Source organism: Myodes glareolus, chromosome 9 (genome assembly GCF_982192425.1).
Source record: "Myodes glareolus chromosome 9, mMyoGla1.1, whole genome shotgun sequence".
Taxonomy (NCBI): Eukaryota; Metazoa; Chordata; class Mammalia; order Rodentia; family Cricetidae; genus Myodes; species Myodes glareolus.
In genome coordinates, this window is record NC_142034.1 from 28045752 (window position 1) to 28073230 (window position 27479).

Genomic DNA, 27479 nt, shown 5'->3' on the forward strand with positions numbered 1-27479 from the left:
CCTACCCACCAGGCAGCTTCACCAAGCCCCTGATTTTGTAAATTAATTTTTTTAACCATTGCTACAAGTGTCCCAACTGCTGTTTACAATAAAGGCAGATGTGTGGGAACAAAAACAAAGATCATGTTGGGACAGAACATAAATGTGTCCCCTAAGCCCTAGGACTTCAAGCCTAGGACTACACTAAGCTCTAAGGTCATCCTGATATGTTGCTGCGCTTCTCCAAGTTTCTGTTTCTTCTGTAAATTGGCTGCAATAAGAATTTGAATTGTTTTAACAGTCATTCATCAGCATGCATCAAATTTGAATGGCTTTAGATTATATTATTAAACTTATTTTTAAAACTACTGTGTGAGTTGCTGGTTTGAATTTCATAAAGACTAAATATTTAGAAAAGCTGGTGAACTGGGTGGTGGTGGCGCACGCCTTTAATCTCAGTACTAGGGAGGCAGAGGCAGGTGCATCTCTGTGAGTTTGAGACCGGCCTGACTTACAAAGTGAGTGAGTTCCAAGACAGCCAGGACTACACAGGAAATTCCTATCGCAAAAAGAAAAAAAAAAAAAAAGGAGCTGGAGAGATGGTTCAGTGATTAAGATCACTGATTGCTTTTGCAGAGGACCCGGGTTCAATTCCCAGCACACACATGGCAGCTCAGAACTGTTTGTAACTCCAGTTCCTGAGATCCAACACTGTCACAGAGATACGCATTCTGGCAAAACACCAATACACATAAAAATTAATTAATTAATTAAAAAAGCATGTAAAGAAAGCTGGGCATGGGGACACTTGGCAGGCAAATAAATAGTGAGCTCAAAACCAATCGGGGCTACATGAGACCCTGTCTTAAAATTTAAAGAAGCACATAGCTAGACCCTGTTTCAAAAAACCAAAATTATAGTAATAGACTTAATTAAAGAACTTAAGATGCAGAAAGTATCTTTTTAAAAAATAATTATTGGGGCTGGAGAGATGGCTCAGTGGTTAAGAGCACTGGCTGCTCTTCCAGAGGTCCTGAGTTCAATTCCCAGCAACCACATGGTGGCTCACAACCATCTGTAATGAGATCTGGCGCCCTCTTCTGGCGTACGGGCATACATGGAGGCAGAATGTTGTATACATAAGAAATAAATAAATAAATTTTAAAAAAAATAAAAAATAAAAAATAATTATTTATTATGTATACAATATTCTGTCTGTGTGTATGCCTGCAGGCCAGAGGAGGGCACCAGACCTCACTACAGATGGTTGTGAGACACCATGTGGTTGCTGGGAATTTAACTCAGGACCTTGGGAAGAGCAGGCAATGCTCTTAACCTCTGAGCCATCTCTCCAGCCTGAAAGTATCTTTAATTACATGGAGGACCCCAGCACATAACCCTAAGGGTCTTTCTAAGAGAGGTCAAGGGAAACTGGATGTGGAAAATTGAAATAGAAAAGGCAGCTGTAGCTAGAGCATCCAGTCCCACTGGGCCTGTTTCTATCCTACCCACTGGTCCCCACAGCTGCTTATAAAATAATCATGCGGAGGCTTAATATTAACTAATTTCATTGAACATATACTCAATGAAAGGTACGATAGAGACAAAAATAGGTATGAAGAAAAGTAAATTTTTTTCTAAATTCTTTCTTCTTTCTGTCCCATACTAGATGGCTCCTGACATGAAACAGAAACTCTAAATTTTTCTTTTAACACCATGCTTGGATTTAGAGAAGGTCAGAGTCATTGTCCAACTCCAAAGCCAGCTTTGGTTTATTAAGTGAGTCATGACTATTATTCTAGTTAATGTTCAGAGATTCTTACCCTCGGATGCCCTGTCCTCATAAGCGTCCTCTTTGCTTGGTGATCCTATCTGGATAATTATCTCTTCCTCTGTAGACATCCAGATGTCCAGGGTCTCTTGACTTTCTGAAGATGAGTGTTTTCCTGCAAAGACAAGAACAGAACCCTGCCCCAGCCCGTAGAGGTTTCCTTCCCACCTGATTGGTTGTCACCTCTGTGGATGGGCCATCATTTCTCTTCAAGAGATTTCTCTTTTTCAAACCGAAGCTTTATTCATTTTGATGGAATCCTGTTGGGGGCTGTGGACCCCCAGACCCTGAATTTCCTGGCAACAACTTGTTATGCTTGCAGCTGCTCTGAGCAAAACAACTTGTTTTCCTGTGTTTGCAGCTGCTCTGAGCATGAGCCGGTCGGGAGTTCCTGATGGCAGGGGAGTGGTTTCTGGTGGGTTTGGCTGGGGCGTGGCTATCAGTTAAGGATCCCTATATAAGCTGCCCTGGAACACAATAAAGGGGACATTCTTGCTTTCAAAGAGACCCCTGAGCCTACATAATTTCCCCCCAAACCTCAACCTTATACCAATTATAATCAATCCCTAAATGATGTCCCTAACCCTGAGGACAAACTTTGCTGGGAAAGGGGGCGTCGTCTTCTAAACTATCTATACCATTTCTCTTTTCTCTCCCAAGCCTATGTACAGTTTTAAAAACACTGTGACCCATTTAGAGGTCCCCCCCACATCTGGATCTGTCTTTCCCGTGTACCTGTAAACTTTTCTGTCTATATGAGCAACACTTAAACCGCCATGTGGCTTAGTTCACGGTGTGCTGGTGGGGCTCACTCTGGCAGCATTGGTGCTAGCAGATCAAGCTCACAGGCGGCAGCTGGGCATGAGAGACATGAGACAAGGAAGCTGCATTTGGTTCTGTTTTTGTGCGTTTTGAACCTTTGTTAAACTTGCTTGGTTCTTATGTGGATATAGGTGCCAGATGTTTGAGCATCATTTGGACGGGCTTTTCTGTTCCGTCAGACACTCCCCAAATAAGCATACAGAGACTGAATATTAATTTTAAATGCTAGGCCGATAGCTTAGGCTTGTCTCCAGCCAGCTCTTACAACTTAAATTAACCCGTTTCTATTAATCTGTGTGCTGTCCCAAGGCTCATTTAACTCATCTATGAACTTCCCATGTTGCTTCTTCCGCATCTGACTCTAGACTCCTCAGACTCCACCTCCACCCTTCTTCCCAGCATTCTCTCTGTCCCCAAATCCTAGAATTTGGCCAATCTGTTGTTATTTTTTATTATTAACAGTGAGAACAACACGTCTTCACAGTGTGCAGAAGGATTATTCCACAGCAGGATCTTGTTATTAACCCGGGGTCCTCTAACTTGCTATGTAGTCTATCTGGTCTCAGACCTCAAACTCACAATCCTCCTGCCTCAGACAGCTCAATTATGTAATTACAGGTGTACGCACCACCCCCAGTTTAAGTCATTAGATGCATGTAATTTGTTACAATAAAAACAGGAAATAAACATAGTTCTTATTTCTCAGAATTCAGCTCAGACTCCCAAGAACCTTCTGCAATCTCCCAGGTAGGTTACTGACTCCGGTTCCCTTTCTTCTCTTTTCTTTTCTTCCCTTTTCTTTTCTTTTCTTTTTCTTGCTTTGCTTTGCTTTTTCTTTCAATTTTTTGACACAGAGTTTCTCTGTGTAACAACCCTGTGTCCTGGGCTCTTGTAGACCAGGCTGGCCTTGAAGTCTCAAAGATCTGCCTGTCTCTACCTCCCAAGTGCTGGGATTAAAGGCGTGCACCCAGCTACCCCTGTTTGCTTTTACTCAGCCCTTGCCACATCATAGCACACAGTTCTAGGGTTTGAGCCTCCTGCTAACATCAACATCAAGCTCCTTGAAAGTAAACACCCTGGGCTGGAGAGATGGCTCAGAGGTTAAGAGCACTGGCTGCTCTTCCAGGGGTCCTGAGTTCAGTTCTAAGCAACCACATGACGGCTCACAACTATCAATAATGAAATCTGGTGTTCTCTTCTAGCATGCAGGCAGAACAGTGTATAATAAATAAATCTTTTTAAAAAGAAAGTAAACACCTGTCTCCTTTTTATCTTCATATTCAGGACCAAGAAACTTGCGTAGTGTCTGCCAAATGCTTGAAGAGCCAATGAATACACAATGGAAGATGGATTCTCTTTTGTCAGTCTTTACTCAAGACCTCACAGTTGACCTTAGCTCTTGACTTTGACCCAAGGAAAGATAAAATTTACATCACTCAAAGAGGTTTGTTTTTTCTCTTTACAAAATCAAGGCTTTCACAACATTTGACCCATGTAGGAGTTGGAGTTTACTTAGTTTTTCAGTTCGGGACCAAAAGAAAAAAAGATCTCCTCCAAGCCTAGCAGCCCGGGTGTACAGTCTCCCCTGAGCTGTGATTATATTAATCTCACTCCAGGCAACAGCACAAACCAGGCTTCTTGTTTTCACTTCCACTTTGAGAACCAGAAACATCTATTTTTAGAAAGCTTGCTTACCTAGCTTTTTGTTGTGAGTGTCTTACGGGACTTTTTGGTCTCTGCCGACTGGGGGGGATCTATTTGGCCTGATTAACAGAATAAAATCATTATGTTCCTAATCTTCTAAATCTCTTTGGAGGTTAAAACACTCCCTCCTGTGTCTTCCTCTCACCTCTTTCCCTTTGCTGGGGATAGAAGTTTTACACACGCCAGGCCAGTGCACACATACTAGGCAAGTACACATATGCCAGGCCGATGTACACATGCCAGGCTGGTACACATATGCCAGGTCAGTGTACACATACCAGGCCAGTGCACACATGCCAAGCCGGTACACATATGCCAGGTTGGCATACACATACCAGGCCAGTGCACACATGCTAGGTCAGTGCACACATACTAGGCAGGTGGGATACCATGATCAACGACCCTCTTGTTCCAGGGTGTTTGTTTTGTTTGACAAGATCTTGGTTTGTAGCCCAGGCTAGCCTCAAATTCTTTATTGTCTGCCTCAGGCCCCTCAATCCTGGGATTATAGGCCTGCAGCAACAGGATGACGCTCTGTGTTTTACTGTGGCCACCTTATCAAATATCAGTCCTTGTTACAGATTGCTGGCATTAAGGGGAAAACCTCCTCAGGCCCGTTAACAAAAACTTTTTTAGTCTACCATTAATCTGGAGATTTGTAGCACAGTAGTAGGGCACTTGCCAAGTGAGTATGGAGCCCTGAATTGGCAGCAAACACACACACACACACACACACACACACACACACACACACACACAACCCCTTGTTTACTGTTAGAAAACTAAACACTAAAAAAGTTATTACATTGTACGTATACTCAAGCGACACAGCATTTGTGGAGGCGAGAGGACAACTTAGAAGAGCTGATTTCCTCCTCCTACTAGGAGGATTTCAAAGATTTAACTCAGATCACCAGACTTGGCAACAGTTGCCTCTATCCACTGAGCTCTCTCACTGTCCCTGTCCCATCTCTGTGCCCCTTTTGTGTGTGTGGGCGGGGATAGAGACAGGGTTTCTGTGTGCAACACTGGCTCACCTGGAACTTGCTCTGTAGACCAGGCTGGCCTCAGACTCAGAGATTCGCTTGCCTCTGCCTCCCCAGTGGTGGGACTAAAGATGTGGACCACCACCCTGCCCCGCTCCCCCTCCTATTTTTAGCACGTTAGGAACTAAACCAAGGGCATCCAGCATACTAGGCTAATGCTCTACCCCTGAGCTAAACCCTCTAACCTCATTTTTAAGCAATGGTCTGTTGCCCTAATTAACAAGGTTCAGGATAGCCTGGAGAAAGGATTGCTGCGCCTGCACAGCCTAGAGACCAAGAAAATCGGCGGAGGATGTCCAGGTTGAATGAATGCACAGAGCACGAGGTTGAGGTAGAACAGCTTCTTTATTGTTCTGCTGGGGCTGGCTTTTATACCATGGTGCCAAATGAGGAGGGGACTGTGAAGGTACTGTAACCCGACCCCGACAGGGTTCAAGGGTCACCTTGCACTCAAGAGTCCTTCCCCTACTCAAGGAGCAGAGGGTATTTTTTATGTCAAACATGTTTTTCTTTGCAGTTAAGCACCTCAAATGGGGGCAGGGACAGCATAACTTGGGGCGGCTGTTCCCACAAAGGATAACTAGTATCTATTTGGGGAAAAACTCACAATAAGGGTTGAGAGTTTCAGTTCTCTGTGGGCACTGGAAGCTGTGAACAGAGCTCCGGCTCTCACCCAAGAGAGCAAAAACCACTTTTTGCCTGTGCTGATCAGTCCATGCGTAGTACCTCAGACCACGCCCTAATGGGCCTACTCAAAGGGCTATTGGCTGAGAGAATTCCCACAACAACATCTCCCTCCCATCCTGGTTGTTCTTAAACTAGTTCTGTAGCCCAGATAGGCCTTGAACTCATGACCCTCCCTGTCCTTGCGAAAAGATTAAAGGTTCAAGGTTATCAATTACACTACAAGTTTAAGGCCAGCCTGGGCTACTTGAGACTCTTGTCTCATGGAAAAGTAAACTTAAAAGCTGATCTGTGTTATACTGTGGCAACTGAAGGAGCCAGCCATGATGAACTAAATATGAACAGATCACCCAAAGGAAGGGCTTTACTTCCAACCATCATCACCTGCCAGAGTAGGACTCAGCCATCCATACATTTAATAGAGGCCTGAGTCTCAGTAGTTTACCCTGAAGCAATGCCTGGTTGCAGGAAAAACCACAAGCTGAGACTACCCGACCACCACCCAAGAACAGAAATGCTAACATTCCAACCTCTGTAGATAGGGCCACCTGCCAGTACACACTCACCAGGACACCCCTAGACAAATGTCAGCCAATCAGGGGTCCTAAACCTCAGAAACCCCTCACCCCCGCCTTCATTATTATTATAAAAACCCAACTCTAATTGAGCTGGGGCTCTCCAGTTATGCCAAAACATTGGACATGCGGAGAGACTGAGTTTGCAAACTTGTATAAAATAAAGGCTCTTTGCTTTTACATACAGGATTTGGTCTCCTTTGTTGGTTTTTGGGGGACTTTACGAATTTGGGTATAACATTTGGGGGCTTGTCCCAGATCCACTAAGCCCAATGGGACCTGTAGAGCCTTCAACCGGCCGATAAGTTTTCTGCTTTGTTTCATGTCTCATGTCTGTGTCTCATGTCTCATGTCTTTCTGTGAACAGACCCAGGAACCGTAAGTGCCTGTAGACGATCTGCGGATGTGCGAAAAGATCACAGGCGGGGCGCCTGGAGGAGATGTCCCCAGGGCCCTTCTGCAGAATATGTTTCCCTCTGGTGAGATACACGGGTAGCGGTCTCAGTTCTGTGGTGAGACAGGCTGGTAGTGGCCTCATTTTGATAGAGGGGCAGGTCACACCCACAAAACAGCTTGAAGCTGTTGTCTTTGGTTTGGTTTGGCGCCATTGTCCTGTTCATTGTCCTGTGTGTCTGTGTGATGTTGTGCTTTTGTCCTGACTTACTGACACAGATGACATGGGACAGACTCAAATCACGACTTCTTTGTCTTTGACACTGTGATCACTTACAGGACTTTAGAGATAGGGCCATAATCATAGGGGTATGTTTTCCTAAAAGGGATAAGACAAATAATCTCCACCTGCCGCCTTAAACATTTCATGAAAAGGAGTCAGCCTTGGCCCCACGCACGAGGCTCCAGGCAGCGTGCTTGTGTAACTGAGTGGCTGGGCTACGTAGCTTTGTTGTTGCAATGTAGCAAGGCTGCTGGCCACAGTTGTAGGGGGCGGATGTACCCCAGTAGGATTTCAAACACTGAACAGAGAATCTGGGGTTAACTGCTATGACTTGGAGAGGTTAACAATCTTTTCCCCCCATGCTGCATACCACCCTGCCCCCTCCCATACTGGTGGATGAGTTCCCTCCACCTGCCCTGGGGGCTGCGTGCCTCAACTTCTGGTCAAAGCTGACCAAGGTTTGGCTCTGCGGTTCAAGGACTCAGCTATTGGTGTTGTGACACGACAGCCAGACTTCCCTCCACCAGAGCTGGATTTAGATACAGTGTGTTATAAATATCTGTCATCATTTATAGGGGCTGGTTACAAATTATTATTGGTTAATGTATATTAAAAAAAACTACTGTTGGTCTCAAATTTTTCACGCTGGTACAGGATTTTATGTGATGTAAATTTAAAGGTTTTTTATTATAATATATGCATGTTTCTGTTCTTGTTTAAAATATCATAGCCATACAATATAAAAAGTTATAAAAGGTCAAAGGGGATATAAACTATCTTGCTGTGGTTTCTCATACATGCAAATACTAAATGTGCTTATTTTGTTGAAAAGTTTGTCTATGTAAGTTTTCCTGCAAGCATGGAACTGAGACAGAAATGGTCTGGCTATTTTTGCTGTGTCTGCCACTATCACTGCTGTGGCCACATTTATGAGCCTGACTTCAGAAATTTATCACTAAGCTCTGGTTACTGAATTTGGGTTAGCAGAAATTCAGATGACTTTTTGGTATAGATAATATTAAAACTGCTATATGCTTTTTTTTTAAAATTAAAAGCTGGCTCTTCCTTTGTTAGATCCATGTTTTATTTACTTAAAATCTGTGCATGAGTAATTTTTTAAAAAAAAATCCTATAGGGCATAATTCCATTTAAAATCGCCATTTTGCTAAAGTTTAAAAAAAGATGGATGTGGGGCTGGAGAGATGGCTCAGCGGTTAAGAGCATTGCCTACTCTTCCAAAGGTCCTGAGTTCAATCCCCAGCAACCACATGGTGGCTCACAACCATCTGTAATGAGGTCTGGTGCCCTCTTCTGGTCTGCAGACAGACTATTATATACATAATAAGGAAATAAATAAATATTTTTTAAAAAAATGATGGATGCCACATGATTTCACCGCCATCTTGACTAAAGGTGACCACATGGAGTGGGCCTAGCAAATCTCCAAGATGGTTTGGATTGGGGTAGATTTTTGCATAATATTATGTTTTATATTGTTAATATTTAAACTTAAAAGGCTAAAAATTAGGGTCAGAACCATAAGCACCAAAAACTAACCAGAAACAGAATTGTTCTTTTCTTGTGATGCAGAAGACAATGACCTAAGTATTTTGATAGAGGGCTTGGAACAGCATCCAAGCCTATAAATCTCAATCCATTGGAGGTTGTTGTACAAGGGTAGTCTGGGACCACCTGCCTGTCAGATGTTTAAATTGAGATTCACAATATAGGCAAAACTGTAGTTGTAGCTTCCTTGTCTTTGCTAACTTTGTTGGGTTTAAGCTATTTGGATAAACCAAGTCATAAATTTTTGTATTGAAACTAGGAGGTTTAGACCTCCTCTTCTGGAAAAAAAAAAATGTTGCTTCTATGTCAATAACTCCAGGGTAATTAGAAATTCAATGGCTTTGTTAATGATAGAGAACAGAACACTCACAGGAAAACTGGATGGAAACTTGTTCAACTGGTCTCCTTGGTTAACCACCTACTTCCAGCTCTAACAGGCCCCTAATGATCTTGCTTCTTATCAACAGACTTGAGGGCTTTTATTCGAGAACGGGTCAATATTGTTCGACAGATGGTATTGAGGTTCCAATATCACCCCCTTGATCCCCTAGACAGACAGGACCCATGACTGAGTCAGTACTTGTGAAGGGGGAAAAATATTGGGCCCAGGGCAGCTTTCCCAGGGCAACTTGGTACACACCTGCCAAGATGGGTTCTATAGATCGGCAGGAAAATAAATAGTCTAGTTTGCCCTAGGGCAATGCTAGCCCATAGACTCCCTCCTCTTCCCATTTCACCCTGGGACCCATTCCTTGCCTTTGCAGGAGACAGGATTAACAGCTAGATATAAACTTGTTCTGTGTTTACCCTCAGAATGACTAATTCAGTTTCTTTATTAGCTTTAATTCAAAATCATTACAGAGTGGAGTTATAGTCTTGTAAAAGTTGCTAACTTATTAAAGACTGTGAGGAAATACAAATTAGTCAGTCATCTTTAAAGTACTGATATAATTAGCTACAAAAATAAGCCTTATTTAGTTCCCTGTATATGTTTTCAAAGTCAAACTTAAATAATGAGAAACAGAGTTTGTCTAATCAAACATACCTAGGCAGCCCTCATACTTCAGAGATCTGCAGAATATGGCATTTAAAATAATGATCAAAAAGCTTATTATGTTAGACAGAGACTCCGAGATCCTAGCAGTAACCCAAGGTCTCCAAAGAAGATTATGAGACACCATGAGGTCTCCACCTGGATTACGATGACGCTGACCACTGGGCAAGATGTCCCAGTACACCTGCTGCCAGGACCCGGTCAAGACGATGGACAAACAGTAGGACCTTGGAAAATTGATTGCACCACTTTTGCCTAAACAAAATAAGGCCAGTCTTTTCCATGTCCCTCTTCCATAGAAAAAGAAAAGGTTCACCTTATGGGCCTGGCTGAGACAGTAAGACTGCTGTTCTGGATATTTCTGCCTCCATTGCTATGGAGACCTGAGTTTGACTAACTGTATATAGACTCTGGTCCCTGTCATTTTTAATAGATTTAAAAACTATGTAGCCTGTACTCAGATATACTTTATTTATCCTTCTGAGATCTCTGATAGTATTAATGGCTAGGGCAGTTATAATGTCAGTTTAATAGAAAAAGGTATCCAGAATTTTCCACAAAGTTATAGCCAACTTATTAGCTCAGATTCAAAGGTATGAGTCTATACCTCCTGTTTACAGACATCAATATCTGCTCTTTTTCTAAATTTTAACTTCTGTTCCTAGTTTAAACTTATCTCAGTAGGCTTCCACTTGGCTGACAGACGCATCTAAGCATCAGTTGCTGAAGACAACCTGCTCTAAAAGGTGGTGAACCCTAAACTTCCTGAAGGCTCATGTGGACCAGTCCAGCTGATATGAACGCTCCTTGTCCCTTCAACGAAGTCTGATGAGTGCTCCATTGCCTAGATTTCCTTGCTTTCTTTGGCTAGCCTTTCAATCTGCTTGGGCCCGATGACAACGCCCCAATGTCAGCTTGAAGCAGTTGTGAAAAGGAACACGTCATTCCATGCTCCCTGACCAAAATAGGCTGAAAGGCTGAGACAAGAGGGAACTCCCTGGCACAGGGGACAAGATAACTACCTATAGTGTCTGTTGATATATTAGAAAAATAGGTCCAGAGTTGTCAATTAATGGATTTATTAATTTAAGTAGTTCCATACCTCCTTAAAACCAGGGGCAAGCAGGACCCAAGATTGGATCCTGTCAACAGTGCTTCTGAAAGGGGAAATGAAGGAGCCAGTCATGATAAGCAAAATACGAACTGATCACCCAAAGGAAGAGCTTTACTTCCAACCATTATCACCTGTCAGAGTAGGACTCAGCCACCTATACATTTAATAGAGGCCTGGGTCTCAGTAGTTTACCCTGAAGCAATACCTGGCTGCAGGAAAAACCACAAGCTGAGACTACCCGACCACCACCCAAGAACAGAAATGCTAACAATCCAACCTCTGTAGATAGGGCCACCTGCCAGTACACACTCACCAGGACACCCCTAGACAAATGTCAGCCAATCAGGGGTCCTAAACCTCAGAAACCCCTCACCCCCGCCTTTACTACTATAAAAACCCACTTCTAACTGAGCTCAGGGCTCTCCGTTTATGCCAATACACTGGACATGCGGAGAGACTGAGTTTGCAAACTTGTATAAAATAAAGGCTCTTTGCTTTTACATACGGGACTCGGTCTCCTTATTGACCTTTGCGGGGATTTCATGGACTTGGACATAACAGATGCATGATGAGTTGATCATCATGGGATGGGTTGATAGGTAGAGGAACAATCCTCGGCACATGATGAGTTGATCATCATGGGTTGGGTTGATAGGTAGAGGAACAATCCTCGGCACATGATGAGTTGATCATCATGGGATGGGTTGATAGGTAGAGGAACAATCCTCGGCACATGATGAGTTGATCATCATGGGATGGGTTGATAGGTAGAGGAACAATCCTCGGCACATGATGAGTTGATCATCATGGGTTGGGTTGACAGGTAGAGAAACAATCCTCGGCACTTTGGACCACCACAGCCAGCTCCTCAGAACCACAGCAGCAACTCCTCAGTGGTAAAACCTGCTTAGAACATTTTAAAACTCCAGAAATATTAGCAGGATGATAAAGTACAATTTTTTGCTGAATGGAAATTAAGAGTTCAGGGGGATCCGGTTATGCACTTAGCCCAGTGTGTAAAAAGACTCCAATCATAACTCAAGGGCCCAGGCCAGCAACGACTAACTGGAGCTGGGCGAATTCTGCTAACAGAAGTATCTACAACTGAGGAATTTCCCAAATTCCTGTGATAATATTTTGGATAGTATCCAAAGGTACAGTGGTTTTACCTGTGTTAAAATTGGTAGATAAGAAATAGGGTCACACAGGGCTATCCAATCCCACCGGCATCAGAAACAGAGGATTCTTTACCAGTGTCCATCTGATCCCTTGGCTCTGTCCCGTCCTCAGGCTCCCAGACAGGAAAATCCACAGCACACACCAGGCGCTCAGGTACCCATACTGGTCTGTCAGCATCCTGTGGGAAAATACAAACTGCCCCTCTCTCCCACACCAGTACAGGATCTAGACCACACCAAGTGCCACCTGCTAGATCCTTCCATTTGACATGAGATATCTGGGAAGAAACTGGCCACCAATGCCAGTCGGCAGTGGTACAAGATTGAACATCAACAGTCAAAAAGTTTAAAATGTATAAAATAAAAGACGAATGGTTTCTGGGGGTGGAATCATATTCCCCCATTTTTGTCTTATGCAAATAGGCTTTGAGGGTATGATGTGACTCACTGCACAATAGCTTGTCCTTGAGGATGGTAAGGTATTCCTGTTTTGTGAGAAATAGAGAACTCAGAGCAAAATTTAGCAAAGCCAATGCTGGTGTAGGCTGGCCCATTGTCGGTTTTTACAGTCTTTAGAACTCCCATGTAGGCAAAAGCCTGGAGACAGTGACTTTTAACATCCTGTAATTTTTCTCCTGTATGGGCTAAGGAAAAATATGTATCCACGGTTATGTGAACATATTGCATATGCCCAAAAGAAGGAATATGGATAATATCCATTTGCCATAAGTGATTGGGAGTAGGCCGATGAGGATTAACTCCCAAATGGGGAACAGCTAAAAGTTCTGTACCCAGAGAACATATTTGAACAGTATCAGTGGCCTGCTCTCGAGACATCTTAAAATGAAATCTTAAAGACCCAGCATTGAGATGGAAACGATAATGAGATTTTTCTGCAGCTTCATAAGATTCTTGGCTAACTGCACAAATTTGGTGAGTAAGCTGATCAGCCAATGCATTCTCTTTGCTCAAGAGACCAGGAATGTCAGTACGAGCCTGCAAATGCCCTACATAAATGGGAACAGATCAGGCCCAAAGCAATGTTTGAATAGCCAATAACTGCATCTGGACTCGAGATACAGAAGCAAAATAAGCTGCAGTTTCCAAGTGTGCAAGAATTTTGCTTATATATTGACTGTCAGTAAAAAGGTTAAATGGAATATCAACATATTTCTTTAGGGCCATTTGTACAGTGATCAATTCAGCCACCTGAGCAGATTTAGCATCAACAGGCTGAATATCAAAATCAGGAGGGGAGGCCACCACAGCTCTCCTGGTGGAAGACCCATCAATAAACACATTCCGAGACCCTGCCAGAGGTTGCAAAGAAATAACTTTAGGGAAGCATACTGGATGATTTTTGGAAAAGTTGACCAATTTATCAGAAGGATAATGATTATCAAACCTATTGGGATTCGTACATAAAAACAAAGTCCAATCTTCAGCAAAATTTTGCAGCCATGTTATTTCTGCCTAGGTGTATGGTGTAATTAACCTTATCAGGTAACATTCCAAAGGTTTGCAAACTAAATTTATACCCTTTCTGTATAACACGTAGCACAGCAGATGGATACGAAATCACAATTTTTGTAGGTGACACATGTTTATGTACCCATAGAATGGGTCCTTGCTGCCAAAAAACTCCAATAGAACTATGCTGAGAGGGAAAGAAAATTTAAGCCTTCAGTAGAAATTCCCAAACTGAACCAGACCCAATTGTGGTCTCCAAGTACACTGACAGCAAATTTCCCCTCGGCTGACAACCTACCCCTTTGCCAGAAGGGCAATTCCTTTTGAAAGGTCCTGGTTGCCGGCCTTGAAGACAAGTCCTTGATCTAGCTCCACCTAGACTCCCCCTAAGGGCAGAAACAATTACCTGTCCCGTCATAAGAGTGCTGTCAATGTCATTGCATAACCAGATATAGTCATTTAAACTCCCATTTCTATGGGGGTTATAGCCTCCTGACAGTATTTGTTAGCATTTCATAGGTCAGTTGCTTTATGACAGGCATAGCTGTGTTCACAACCCCCGAAATGCGACTCCCCAGTTGTAACAGCAGGTCAACAAACTCAGGATGCGGTTCTGAGGGTCCTTGAAGGACCTCAGAAAGCTGTTCCCCTGCTCCTTTGTTAGGTAAGGCTTTTCAGGCTTTACTGCAGCTGAGCATAAACAGCAAGGTCATATGAAATCTGTGCTGCAAGCCCATGCACTTTCCAGCACCAGCCAACGTGCCAAGGTTACGGTGGGGGAATCCCACAGCATCAGCACAATCCTTCCGCATTTCACCTCTCCACTACAAACAATCTCCTCCAGAAAGACAGGCTCTGCAAAGCTGCCTTTCTTCTTTTCTAATTTCATTTTTAGCAGTACTATCTCCCTTTCTAACGTTTCTTCTTCCTTTTCTATATCCCTTTTAGTACTTTTTTTTACCTGCTCCTAGTCAAGAATATTACAGCCCCCTGCGTGTAGAAACCAGGGACTAAACTCTAAAACTGTCTTAATAATCTCTTGTGCTATCTCAGTTTTAATACTGGTGCCTTACTTCTCTGAAAGAACTATCAACTGACCAGTCAATTGGCCCATCAATACTGGAACAGAATTACTTGCACCCATTTTCAACTCACCTGCAAGAAACTCAGCAGGTTTCTTACCTGCTGGCCTGCCTTCTGAGGGCGATCTGTCAGGGGTCCCCTACTTCCCTATCTTCCCGATGGGCCTCCAACTGTAACACCTGCATTACTCTCTATGGCACAGTTCGTACACCACTGTACTGTTCGCGAGTTGTACAAGGATCTGGAGATTAAAAGAACACACATAAAGAGATAATGCCGGAAGACATTTATTCAAGCTTAGGAAATCCCTTATATACCTAACTGCTGCACAGTGGAATTCCCCCAAAGCAGGTGGGAAATTATCAAGCCCAAAATGGAGTAAACAATGGCCCTATAGCTAACCACGGGAGGGGGGGTGGCAGAGGGAGCACAGGAACAAACAGGATATTTAGCTGAAAATTGCAACAAGATGTCTGGCTGGAATCAGTCCTCAAGACGAACCCTGAGAGGGGGATAGACCCATGGGCCCTACAGTTTAGAGCACTGTGCTCTTCCTGAGAACTCAAGTTTGATTCCCAGCACCCACAAGATGACTCACAGTTATCTGTAACTCCAGTTCTATGGAATCTGATGCCCTCTTCTGGCCTCTGTGGGCACTGCATGCACATGGTGCACAGACAGAAAGGCAGACAACTCAGGCACAAAATACCATAAAACATTTATAAATCATATCAGGAAAACCAAATCCAAGAATTTACCAAACATGCCAGATTAAGAAAGTGGCACAACTCCCTTGCTTAGAACTCAAAAGAGAAAAACTCCTAACCCTGGTGGTGACAGTTCTGCCGTCTGTTACAGGAGAGGGGTCCCTTTGTGGTGTGGGACAATTCTGTGTCTGTCAATTATGTTTTAAATAAACGCTGATTGGTCAGTAGCCAAGCAGGAAGTATAGGCAGGGCAACCAGACAGGAAGTAGAGGCAGGGCAATAAGAACAGGAGAGTTCTGGGAAGGAAGAGTCCTGTCCAGACACCAAAGAAGCAGGATGTGACCTGCCCTGCTAAAAAAGGTACTGAGCCATGTGGCTAACATAGATAAAAATAATGGGTTAATATAAGTTATAAGAACTAATACGAAGTCTAAGCTAATGGGCCAATTAGTTTATAACTTATGTAAACTTCTGTGTGATTTTCTTTGGGACTTACCAGCTGTGGGAATTGGGCAGGACAGAAACCCCAACAAGCAGGCCCACACATTACACCTTTGTTCTGCCCCGGCTGCCCGGCTAGTTTACACCCAAAATAATCACACAGAAACTGTATTCATTTAAATACTGCCTGGCCCATTAGCTCTAACTTCTCACTGGCCAACACTTACACCTGAATTTAACCCATTTCTATTAAATCTGTGTATCACCACATGACTGTGGCTTACCAGTAAGATTCTAACCAGCGTCTGTCTCAGGCAGGAGATCCGTGCCATCTGTCTCTCTGCCCTTCTTTCCAGCATTTAGTTCTACTCTGCCTACCTAAATTCTGCCCTATCCAAAGACCAAGACAGTTTCTTTATTTAACCAATGAAAGCAACACATAAACAGAAGGATATCCTACACCAGCCGTCCTGTCATCTGAGCCACCCAGTGTATGTTCAAAGATTGCCAGGGGTCTAGACAGGTGGTTCAGTGGTTAAGAGTACTGGCCGTTTCTTCAGAGGAACCAGGCTCAATTTTCAGCACCCATAAAGTGGCTCACAAATGTATAGAACACCATTTCCAGGGGATCTGATGCCCTCTTCTGGCCTCTCTGGGCACTGTGCTGCACATAGGGCATAGATACACATACAGACAAAATACCCATACATATAAAAATACAAAACACACTCAAAAATTGATGGCCAGAGAACTCCTCACTGTCCCAGGGGTTTCAGTTCTGCCCAACCCTCACTGTTGAATCAGCCTATGCAAATTCCTTCTGCCAGTCCTCCTGTTCGCCTGTCTTAATCTGCATCCACCCATCTATGTGGACCAGGTCTTGACTGATGCACCTGATCCTCCATGGTCCTACACCTCCTCTCTGCAGCTAGACTTAATTTTGTAGCTCTACTCAAATCTATGGCCAAGCAGCAGCCTGATCCTCACCTACACCAGCATTCCTTTCTGCCCCTTTGCCGGATTCGTTATCTTGTCAAGGTAGAGATTCTCCCTGTATTCCTATCAGCTGCCAGCTTTGGCTTCTCAAGATCTTTGAAAGCCCTAGAGATTTGCTATGGCCTCTTAAACTCTTTACAGCCACTTTGTAAGCATATATATATATATATATATATATATATATATATATATATATATATATGCTTATATATATATTCCATTTATTTTACTGTGTAATGTGTATATATGAGCTGAAAGTCAATATTAGTAATTAAGATTAGTAATTAAGTTCTAGGACAGCCAGGGCTACACAGAGAAACCCTGTCTCAAAAAAAAAAAAAAAAAAACCAGGGGCTGGAGAGATGGCTCAGCGGTTAAGAGCATTGCCTGCTCTTCCAAAGGTCCTGAGTTCAATTCCCAGCGACCACATAGTGGCTCACAACCATCTGTAATGAGGTCTGGTGCCCTCTTCTGGTCTGCAGACATACACACAGACAGAATACTGTATACAAAATAAATAAATTTAAAAAAAGACAAAGCAAACAAGCAAATAAAAAGATTCAAATGAGGTCTGGAGAGATTAGACCATAAAGCATTTGCCATGAAAGCACAAAGACCTAAATTCAGATCTCCAGCACACATAAAAAGCCAGGTGTAACAGTGTGCGGGAGATGGAGGCATGAAGATCCCTGGAGCTTGTTGCCATCCAGTCTAGCTGAGTTAGTGAGCTCCGGGTCCAGTGTGAGATTCCATCAAAGAATAAAGGAGGAATGGGGTAGAGGCTAAGAGCACTTGCTGCTCTTATAGAGGAGGTTTGGTTCTCAGCACCATCCATAACTCCTGTTCCAGAAGACCTGACACCCTCTTCTGGCCTCCGTGGGCACCAGCCATGTACATGGTTCACAGATGAATGTAGCCAAACATCCATACACATAAAATAATAAAATTAAGATGCCAATTTTTCAGTTTTTCAATGGTTAAATAGCTTTTTGCCGTTGCTCTTGGGTGCACACCAGAAGTAGATGGGAAGACGCTATGGCTGAATTCAGACAGAACGGACTTTGCTATAGGACGTTAGAGAAGTCAGTTTGGAACTGGCCGGAAAACTTCCTCCTTGCTAGCTGGTTTCCACAGGGCTGGAAGGTGCTGTGCAGGCTGCTGGGGAGAAAAGTCACCAATGCATAGCCTGCAGTGACCCCTGAAAACTGTATCCACCCTCTAGGCAAGATGTGTCCACTGGTACAATAGTGGCATTCAGGATCCTGAGTAACCAACTGCTTCTGGATTGAATTTGAAGCCCATCTTACAGAAGAGAATCCAGACCTGACACTGTCAACCTGGTTAAAAGTCCGTGACTTGGGTGTTCATGGGCCTCAAAGTTGAACCTGCTAGTGTTGTTTTGCTAAATGATTAGATCATCAAACTGCTTTCTAAATATTACTGTTTACACACCGAGGTTAGTATTGCCCTCAACCATGGCCAGAGAGGTTGTTTTTTTTCCAGAGGGCAGCAGCTAATGCAAGGATTCATAACTGGTCAAAGGGCTGAGAATAATTAACTGTTGAGTGTTTAGCCCCAAGTGGGACATTTATATCAATCCACCCCCAATCCTGAGGGTCAGGGGACACTGTGGAATGAAAGGCTGTAGAAGTCAGAGAGTGTGGAGGATTGTCATGGGTGCTGCTTTTGGCTCAGTATATAGTTGTTGTGCCAACAAACTCACTGATGCTGTGGTTACCTGCACAAAACCTGGATGACAGAAGCCAACATCCCGGCAGGAGGAGGATACAGTGGGGGATGCTGGGGGAGAGTGGGAGGGAGAAATCAGAGTGGGTAGGATAAAATACACTGTATACATGCATGAAATTATCAAAGAATAAAGAAAATATATTTTGAAGAAAGAAAATGGTGAAGATAAAAGTGTTGACTGAGGTTTCTGTCCTGCCCGGTTCTTGCAGTCGTTAAGTTCCAAAGGAATCACACAGAGGTCTACTTTAATTATAAACTCATTGGCCTAGTAGCTCAGGCTTCTTATTAACTCGTATAACTTATGACTTATATTAGCCCATAATTTTTGTCTGTGTTAGCCACATGGCTTGGTACCTTTCTCGGTGGGATAGTCATATCTTGCTTCCTCTGTGTCTGGATGACGACTACAGACTTAAACTTCCGTCTTTCCAGAATTCTCATTGTCCCACCTCTACTTCCTGCCTGGTCACCCCGCCTATACTTCCTGCCTGGCTACTGGCCAATCAGTGTTTATTTAAAATACAAGTGACAGGGTAGAGACCATTGTCCCAGAGCAGAAAGGTACATGCCTGACGTTGACCTTTGGCTCCCATGCTTCTATGTGTGCATACATGTCCACATATATGAACACATACGCACCACACAAACACAAAAGTCTGGAATATAAGAATCTGTGTTTTCTTTAGCTTGTCAAAGAGAGGGAGTTTTGGCAAATTGCTGCCAATGAAACTGATGTACCTTGTGAGTTTATTGTTTTTTTAATAAACTGTGGTTCCATGAATTCTGATTGTAAGAAGGCACAAATGTGTTTGCCTGTTTTTTGACACAGTACATGAATAGCGGTAGCTCACATCTGCAATGCTAGCACCCTGGAGGTTGAGGGAAGCTGTGAAATTGAGGCTAGCTTGGGCTATATAGTGAGTAGGGTCAGCAATGAATTCACAGGACTTGCTGCAACAACAGCAACAAATCAAGGGCTAGAACAGTGGCTCAGCAGCACTGGCTGCTCTTCCAGAAGACCTGGGTTTGATTCCAGCACCTGAATGGTGGTTCTCAATCATCTGTAACTCCAGTTCCAGGGGACCTGCCCTCTTCTCTTTCTCTGACACCAAGCACTCATGTGGTACACAGATAATGAATGCAGGCAAAATACCAATGCACATAAAATAATAAAAAATAAAATAAAGCCAGGCAGTGGCAGTGCCTGTCTTTAATCCCAGCACTCAGGAGTCAAAGGCAGGCGGATTTGTGAGTTTGAGAACAGCCTGGTCTACATAGTGAGTTCCAGGACAGCCAGGGACACACAGAGGAGCCTGAACTGGACATCTTCTGTAACCAGGCAAGGCTTCCAGTGGTGGAAATAGCACAAAAACTCAGCCACAAAACCTTTGTTCTACAACCTGTCCTGCCTGAAAGATGTGCTGAGACAAGGGTGGTTCAGAGCTTGTGAGGGTGACTGAAAACTGGATGGCCCAGAGACCTAGGATAGAACCAAACATGACTAGCCAAAAATAAAAAAACAAAAACAAATGAACAAATAAAACAAAGTCAATGAAATGATTCCTAATGATATCATGCTATACTCACAGGTCAGTGTCTAGTCTAATCATCATCGGAGAGGTTTCCTCAGGCAAATGGGAGCAAATGCAGAAACCCACAGCCAAACATTAGGAAGAGCTTGAGGAACCCCACAGAAGAGGGGGAGAAAGGATTGTTGGAACCTGAGGGGTCGAGAACACAGTCCACAGAATTAACTAAGCAAGACTCACAGGGCCTCACAGAGGCTGAAGCAGCACTCATCGAACTTGTATGGATCTGCACTGAGTCCTCTGCATATATGTTGTGGTTGTTTAGCTGGGGTTTTGTGGGTGAGACTTCTGTTAGAAGGAGCTGGGGTGTCTCTGATTCTTTTGTCTGCTCTTGGGATCCTTTTCCTTCCACTGGGTTGACTTGTTCAGCCTTGATAAAAGGGTTTGTGCCTAGTATTTATCTATTTTTTTTGTTTTTTGAGACAAGATTTCTCTATGGCTTTGGAGCCTGTCCTGGAACTCACTCTGTAGACCAGGCTGGCCTCGAACTCACAGAGATCTGCCTGCCTCTACCTCTGAAGAGCTGGGATTAAAGGTATGTTCCATTATGCCCAGCCTGTCCTTTCGTTTTAAGACTGAACAATTTTGCATAAGCCTAAATAGCATATGAATAATAAAATAGCATATAACTATTTCACATTTTGGAAGCTCCTGCCTCTGCTATTGTGGATAATGTTATTCCCAATTTCGCAAAGTCCCTGCAAAAGCCAACAAGAAAACCAAGTCCCGTATGTAAAAGCAAAGAGCCTTTATTTTAAGCAAGTTTGCAAACTCAGTCTCTCCACATGTCCAATGTATTGGAATAAACGGAGTTTATAAAGCTTAGTTAGAACTGGGTTTTATAGTAGTAAATGTGGGGGTGAGGGGTTTCTGAGATTTTAGGACCCTGATTGGCTGACATTTGTCTAGGGGTGGTGTAGGAGTCCCTTCTGTTTGTGTGTTGCTTTCATTGGATAATGAATAAAGAAACTGCCTTGGCCTAGTTGATAAGACAAAACTTAGGTAGGTGGAATAGACAGAACTGAATGCTGGGAAGAAGAGCAGAGTGTCAGACACCATGGATCTTCTGCCTGAGACAGACGCTGGTTAGAATCTTGCTGTAAGCCACAGTCATGTGGCGATACACAGATTAGAAGAAATGAATTAAATTAAGATGTAAGAATTAGCCAGTAAGAAGTTAGAGCTAATAGGACAGGCAGTGTTTAAATGAATACAGTTTCTGTGTGATTATTTTGGGTATAAGATAGCCAGGTGGCTGGGACAACAAGCAGCCCGCTCCTCCTGTTACATAGGGGTGTCCTGGTGAGTGTGTTCTGGCAGGTGGTTCTATCTACAGCGGTTGGAATGTTAGGCAATTTCTTTGAATCCTCTGTTCTTGGGTGGAGGTTGAGTAATCTCAGCTTGTGGTTCTTCCTATAACTAGATATTGCTTCAGGGTAAACTCCTGAGACTCAGGCCTCCATTTAAATTTAATGATGGCCAGAGTTCTACTCTGGCAGGTGGTAATGGTTGGAAGTAAAGAACTTCCTTTGTGTGACCTGCCCACACTTAGCTTATAATAGCTGGCTCCCACAGACAATTCTGTGAGGAACCTTAGTGTTAGGATTATAGGTACAAGCCACTATTCTAGGCTTCATTTGAACTACTTACTTTTTTAAAATTTATTTTTAGTGTGTGTGTGCATGTGTGTTTGATTTGTGTGTGAGTGCAGGCATTTGCACTTATGTGATTGTCAGAGGACAACCTTCAGGAGTCAGTCCCCACTTCCCACTTTGTTGGGGTAGGGTCTTCAGGCCTTGCCATCCCTGCTCCAGGCTAGCTGGAGAACTCCTGTCTCCACCTCCTATCTTGCCACAGCTGGGCTGTGATTACAGATGTGAGTCACTGTCATCTTACTCTTTCATGTGGGCTCTGGGATGTTCCCTGATCTGATGCAAGGCATTGGGCTTGCATGGAAAGTGCTTCTTATCAGCAGAACTATCTTTTTTACCTCATTAGAAATTTTATTTGTGGCAGGGTCTTACTATGCAGCCCTAGCTGGCCTGAAACTTGCTATGTAGACCAGGCTGACCTCAAATCAAAGAGAGCTGCCTGCCTCTGCCTTTGTTGTGCTGGAATTAAAGCTGTGCCCCCAAGCCCAGCCCACTTGAACTATTTTAACCACCTCAGTTTTACCCTCTCTGTTTTACTTCTAAGCCTTTAAAAATTTTTGTTCTATTTCTTAGTGGGTTTGTTGTTGTTGTTGTTGTTACATATGGGTTTGTTCCTAGGGAAGCATAACTGCCTACCCTCTCCTTTAAGTATTCAATGACAAATCCAAGTCGGAGTCCTTCAAAGTTTGCCCTGGGGTGAGGGGTTGCTTATGGAAACATGAGTGACCCCAAGGGTTGCCAGACTGGAAAGCCTCCAGTCAGCTTGGACAGAGTTCCCACTAGTCAATTCTCCCTCTTCCCTACTTATACTGTCTAGCACCTCAGGTACACCCCTTACTTAGGACAAAATTCCATATAAATGGCAGGGAGAAGTGACTGGGATCTCAGGGAGGATCTTATGACCATCCCCACCTACTTCTTTTCTTAGGGTAAGTTCGGCTATGATAATCCTGCTGGGGATGGTCTTCCCTGGGAGCAGATACTGTTGATCTGATGACATGGTGGCTATTTACTCTGAGGGCTGTGCCCTGCAACACCTGCTAATAATAGAGTCACTTTAAAAACAAACGAAAACATATTCCTTTATGTACCATCATCCACGGATAGGATCTCTCAAGACATTGATTGATTGATTGATTGATTGATTGATTGATTTAATATTTAGAGACAGGATCTCATTGAGTACCTCTGGCTGGCTTGAGACCATGTAGACTAGGTTGACCTCGAACTCACAGTGATCTGCTTGCTTCTGCTTCTTGATGGTAAGATTAAAGATTTGTGCTCCACACCCAGCTTTACGTACCCCAAGTTTGCTTGACACTGGAAGCAGATTCTGCCTGTATGTGCAGCTGATCTTAGTATTATATTTTACTGTTTGTTATTATTGTTTTTATTATTGTCACTATTGTAGCTGTATGTGTGTATGGATGGTGCTAGGGATTGAATATGGGGCTTTCTTTTCTTTTGGTTTCTTTTTGAGACAGGTGTTCTCTGTAGCTTTGGAACCTGTCCTGGAACTGTCCTGGAATCAGGCTGTCTTTGAACTCACAGAGTTCCTTCGGCCTCTGTCTCCCCAGTGCTGGGATTAAAGGTGTGCACCATTACTTCCCAGTGAACATCGGACTTTCAAAATGCTAAACACATACTCCATTATTTTTACTTTTTGCTTTTTTTTTTCAAGACAAGATTTTTTTGGGTGTGTAGACCATGCTGGTCTTGAACTCATAGAGCTGTGGGTGCTGGAACTAGAGGCGTACATCACTATGCCTAGGTTCCTTTTAATTTGAGACAGGATCTTTCTAAATTGCCCAGACGGGATTTGACCTTTTCAATCTTCCTGCCTCAGTCTCCCTAAAGCAGCTGGTATTACATATCTACAACACTAGGCCTGCAACACACAGTTTATAATGTAAGAGTATTGGCTTCCACCTCCCTCCTTCTCTCCTTTACCATTTCAACTAGGATGATTTCCAAGGCTAGAAACATTGTATTTTGTTCTCTGTGACTGAAATCTTTGGACACAGGAGATCATGTTGGCAGACCTATAATCCCAACACTTTGGACTAGGAGGCAGGGGAAAATCTGAAATCAGTCTGGGTTGCATGATACCTTGTCTCAGGAAGAAAGAAAGAGAGAGAGAGAGAGAGAGAGAGAGAGAGAGAGAGAGAGAGAGAGAGAGGAGAGAGGGAGGGAGGGAGGCAGGGAGGGAGGGAGGGAGGGAGGGAGGGAGGGAGGGAGGGAGGGAGGGAGGGAAGGAGGAAGGGAGGGAGAAAGCAAGCAATAGTAGCAGTCCACAGATGGCTCAGTGGGTAAAGGTGCTTCCAACCCGGATTGTTAGGAGATTTTCCTAACGCGAGCTCTCTGCCGACGCAAAATACCAATCAAGTCAAATTAAGAAATATCCAAGTTTAATAGGATTCCTGCACTCTCGGGTGGCCACGAGATGGAAGAGATGGAACCGGGAGGCCACAAAGGCTACAACCATCAGGAGGTAGGAAAACAGACCACGTGATCCTCTTTTGAGATTTCACGTAAATACCCTGTGGGAGTGGTCCTGACCCTCCCCCCGCCCCAGCAAGGGGTCAGGACCTGGCATGCTGGGATTTGGAGTCCAGACAAATACAACTCTCAGGCCTGAGGGCTGGGATGGATGCGAGGGGCTGAGGTCTACGCTCCCAATTTAACATTGATGACCTGAGTTTAATTCCCTGGACCCACAAAGTGGAAGGAAAGAATCAATTTCAGTAAGTTGTCTTCTGATGCCCTTTGTGTACGTGTACAGATCACATAAAATTAGCTGTGGTGGTGCATGTCTGTAATCCAAGGAGACAAAAGGAGGCATGAGGATCAAAGTTCAAATTTATCCTAGTATACAGAATGAGGTCAGCCTGAGCTATACAAGACCCTGTCTCCAAAAAAAAAAAAAAAAAAAGCTACTTCATGTTGACATTATGAGCCCCTCCCCCACTTTTCTGACTCAGGCTGGTCTCAGACCCCCCTCTGTGTAGCTGAAGATGACCTTGAGTTCCTGATCCACCCTGCCTCTATCTCCTTGGCTGGGACCACCGGTGATTGACGCCATGCTTGTCTATGAGTCCACTTTTGAAGTAGAGAAGGAAGGGGTATTTGCAAAGGGAACAAAAGCCTCACTTCCCCAGGCTAGCTCATAGCACAGACAGAATGACAGAAAACTCATCTTCTTACTCTCCCCCACCCCCATACACACACCTGCCCAAGTCTCACTCAGAGTAGTTAGGAAGTGAAAGGGTTCTAGGTACCAGAATGTACCCTTCACTTTATCAGGGCAATCATTTATCCAAAAGGGGTCAATGATTGGCCCAGGGTCATCTACCAAGACTTCCAGGTAGGGCTTGGATCTGGAACTTGGGGTAGCTGTCAGCACCTCTCATTCCTTGAGCTGGGCCTTCAGAAGCCGGGGTACGAACTTAGTTTGGAGGGCACACCCTTTCAAGCCAGCTCTTCAAAGTCTCTGGTCTCCAGTGGAACGCAGATCTCCCCCCTCCCGCCAAAAGCTGCCAGAGAGATAGATCTGCAGTCACTCTGGAGATCAAAGAGGGAGCCGCTGGATTACTCACGACCACAGCTGAACCAGGATTCCCAGGCAAAGGCAAAGGTTCACTAGGCCAACCTCCGCCCTCAGCCAACCGTTTCTCCCTGCCTGCCTTTCTTCGTTTCCAAGTCAAGACAGAGGAAGCCACCCGCCAGGACCTTTCTTCTCCCTCTGGAGAAGAGATTGTTCAAGACAACGTGGGACTGGAAGGTGTGGGAGTGAACCCAGTGCCCAGATCCAGAAACTGGCAGTCATTTCTTCTAAGTCTTGATGTTCATCCTTTCTGCGTTACAAGCTAGAATATCTCCCAGAGGGCACAGCTGTAGTGTTGAGCCTCTCGCAAGTCTCGGTCCTTTGGAGCTTAGGGGAGCAGCTAAGGAAATTATGCTTCAGGCCCCAAGCTAGGGCAGAAATGAGGGCAGGATACAACAGACTCCAGTCCCTAATGCCACCAGATCTTGTCTACCGGGTACTCTCCTCCGAGTGACACGATATAGAGAAGGGAGGACGCCACGAGAGGTGCAGGGTTAAACTAATGCCGATACCTGGCCCTGGGCCGCACTAGATCCCCGGTTCCAGGGTACAGAGGGGCTCACCCAACAGACCGGTTAATTCCGACGGCCTCTTCGCTTCCCAGAGGCCCTCTGTTCCAGCTGGCAGGCCTCAGGGTCACTCGCTCTGTAGTTCACCACCCGTAAAGTCCCCACGTGACCCACGATCTACCGGGCACCCAGGATCCATAAACCTTAAAGTTGCTATCTGGCTTATTATAGACTCCTGATTGGTTTCCTGTTTGTGAAAACTCCTCGGCCCTCCAATCTTAGCCGGGTGATGTTTGCAGGAAGGCCTTGTATCGTACTGCAGAGAGAGATTTGGGATCCCCGAAAACAAAAGCAAAGAGAAACAGGGGTGGTTCTTCCAGGGCGGGATTAGAGGACTGCCGTTCCCACGCGAAGGTGGCCCTGGACTCGGAGTCGCCACTTCCCGGCCTCTCCTCGCCCCGCCCCGCCCCGCCCCGCGGGGACCCAGTCCTCCTCACCCCATAGGCAGAGCGACCCTCCCGCCTCCTCGCCGTTTTCTTCTTAGCCCCCGCCTTGTTCACTTTCAAAGTTTATTCCGGGCCGGGACCTGCGGCGGAAGAGAGCCATGACTGTCTACCTCGGGATGCTGCGCCTCGGGAGGCTGTATATCGCGAGCCTGGGGGCGCAGGGGCCCCGAACGCTGTTCACTCGGCCTTGGCAGAACTCGAAATGGCACTGTGTCCGCCCTCTCAGGTACCCCGAGCAGCTCCCCGAAAAGAGAGGGGGCTGGGCGGTCCCGAGGAGGAGGGAACTTGGGAGTTGCAATCCCTGCAGAGCTTGGCAGGGATTGACCCCACTCTGGGTAGCCCTTACTTACAGTACCCTACCACCTAGGCAAAGGGAATAAGTGGGCCCGGCTGGGGTCTGGGACTGCTGCTGATAGCTGCAGTAGTTCTAGACTAAGTTCAAATTCTAAATCAGGATTCTGTATGCGTCCCGTATAGCACACAAAGCCAGGACTTTTAATAGTACACCCGAGGAACAAGCTGAGTGCTGCCAGGACACGCTTAGCTGTATCCGCTTCAGTGAAAAACTTGGGACCGGTTAGGGGTCCTCAGGGCACTGAGTATAGCAGTTCCTTCTTTTCTCTGTTTTCTTTTCTTCCTTTTTCCTTTTTCAAGACAGGGTTTCTGTGTGTAGCCCTGGCTATCCTGGAACCCTCTCTGTAGACCAGGCTGGCCTCGAACTCACAGCGATCCGCCTGCCTCTTCCTCCCAAGTGCTGGGATTAAAGGCATGCGCCATCACCACCTGGCTTCTTCCCTCTGTTTTCAATCATTGCCACATACTTCTGGGTCTGTTTTCATCAGCCCTCGGTGAAAGTGCCGGGAAGGGGGTTGGCAGGAGAGGGTTGATTGAATAAAGCTAATGTGGCCAGGCACTGAAGGGACAGATTGCCGCGGGAAAAGCCA

The 27479-nt window shown here is 44.7% G+C and overlaps 1 protein-coding gene and 1 long non-coding RNA gene across 2 annotated transcripts in view; one reads left to right on the forward strand and one right to left on the reverse strand.

Annotated features, from left to right (window-relative positions):
• Positions 1 to 9834: 9834 nt before the first annotated feature.
• Positions 9835 to 26462, reverse strand: LOC146893253 (uncharacterized). Its single transcript, XR_015003768.2, has 3 exons — positions 26033 to 26462; positions 14882 to 15023; positions 9835 to 12408 (listed from the first exon to the last, which is right to left on the reverse strand). It is a non-coding gene; the product is annotated as an uncharacterized LOC146893253 (long non-coding RNA).
• A 114-nt stretch (positions 26463 to 26576) lies between these two features.
• Positions 26577 to 27479, forward strand: part of Acsf2 (acyl-CoA synthetase family member 2) — a 41694-nt gene continuing 40791 nt past the window's right edge. Inside the window, exon 1 of the mRNA XM_048446940.3 lies at positions 26577 to 26761. Within this exon, the coding sequence (XP_048302897.3) occupies positions 26634 to 26761 (128 nt within the window). The 5' untranslated portion in view covers positions 26577 to 26633. The remainder of the gene's footprint in view (positions 26762 to 27479) is intronic.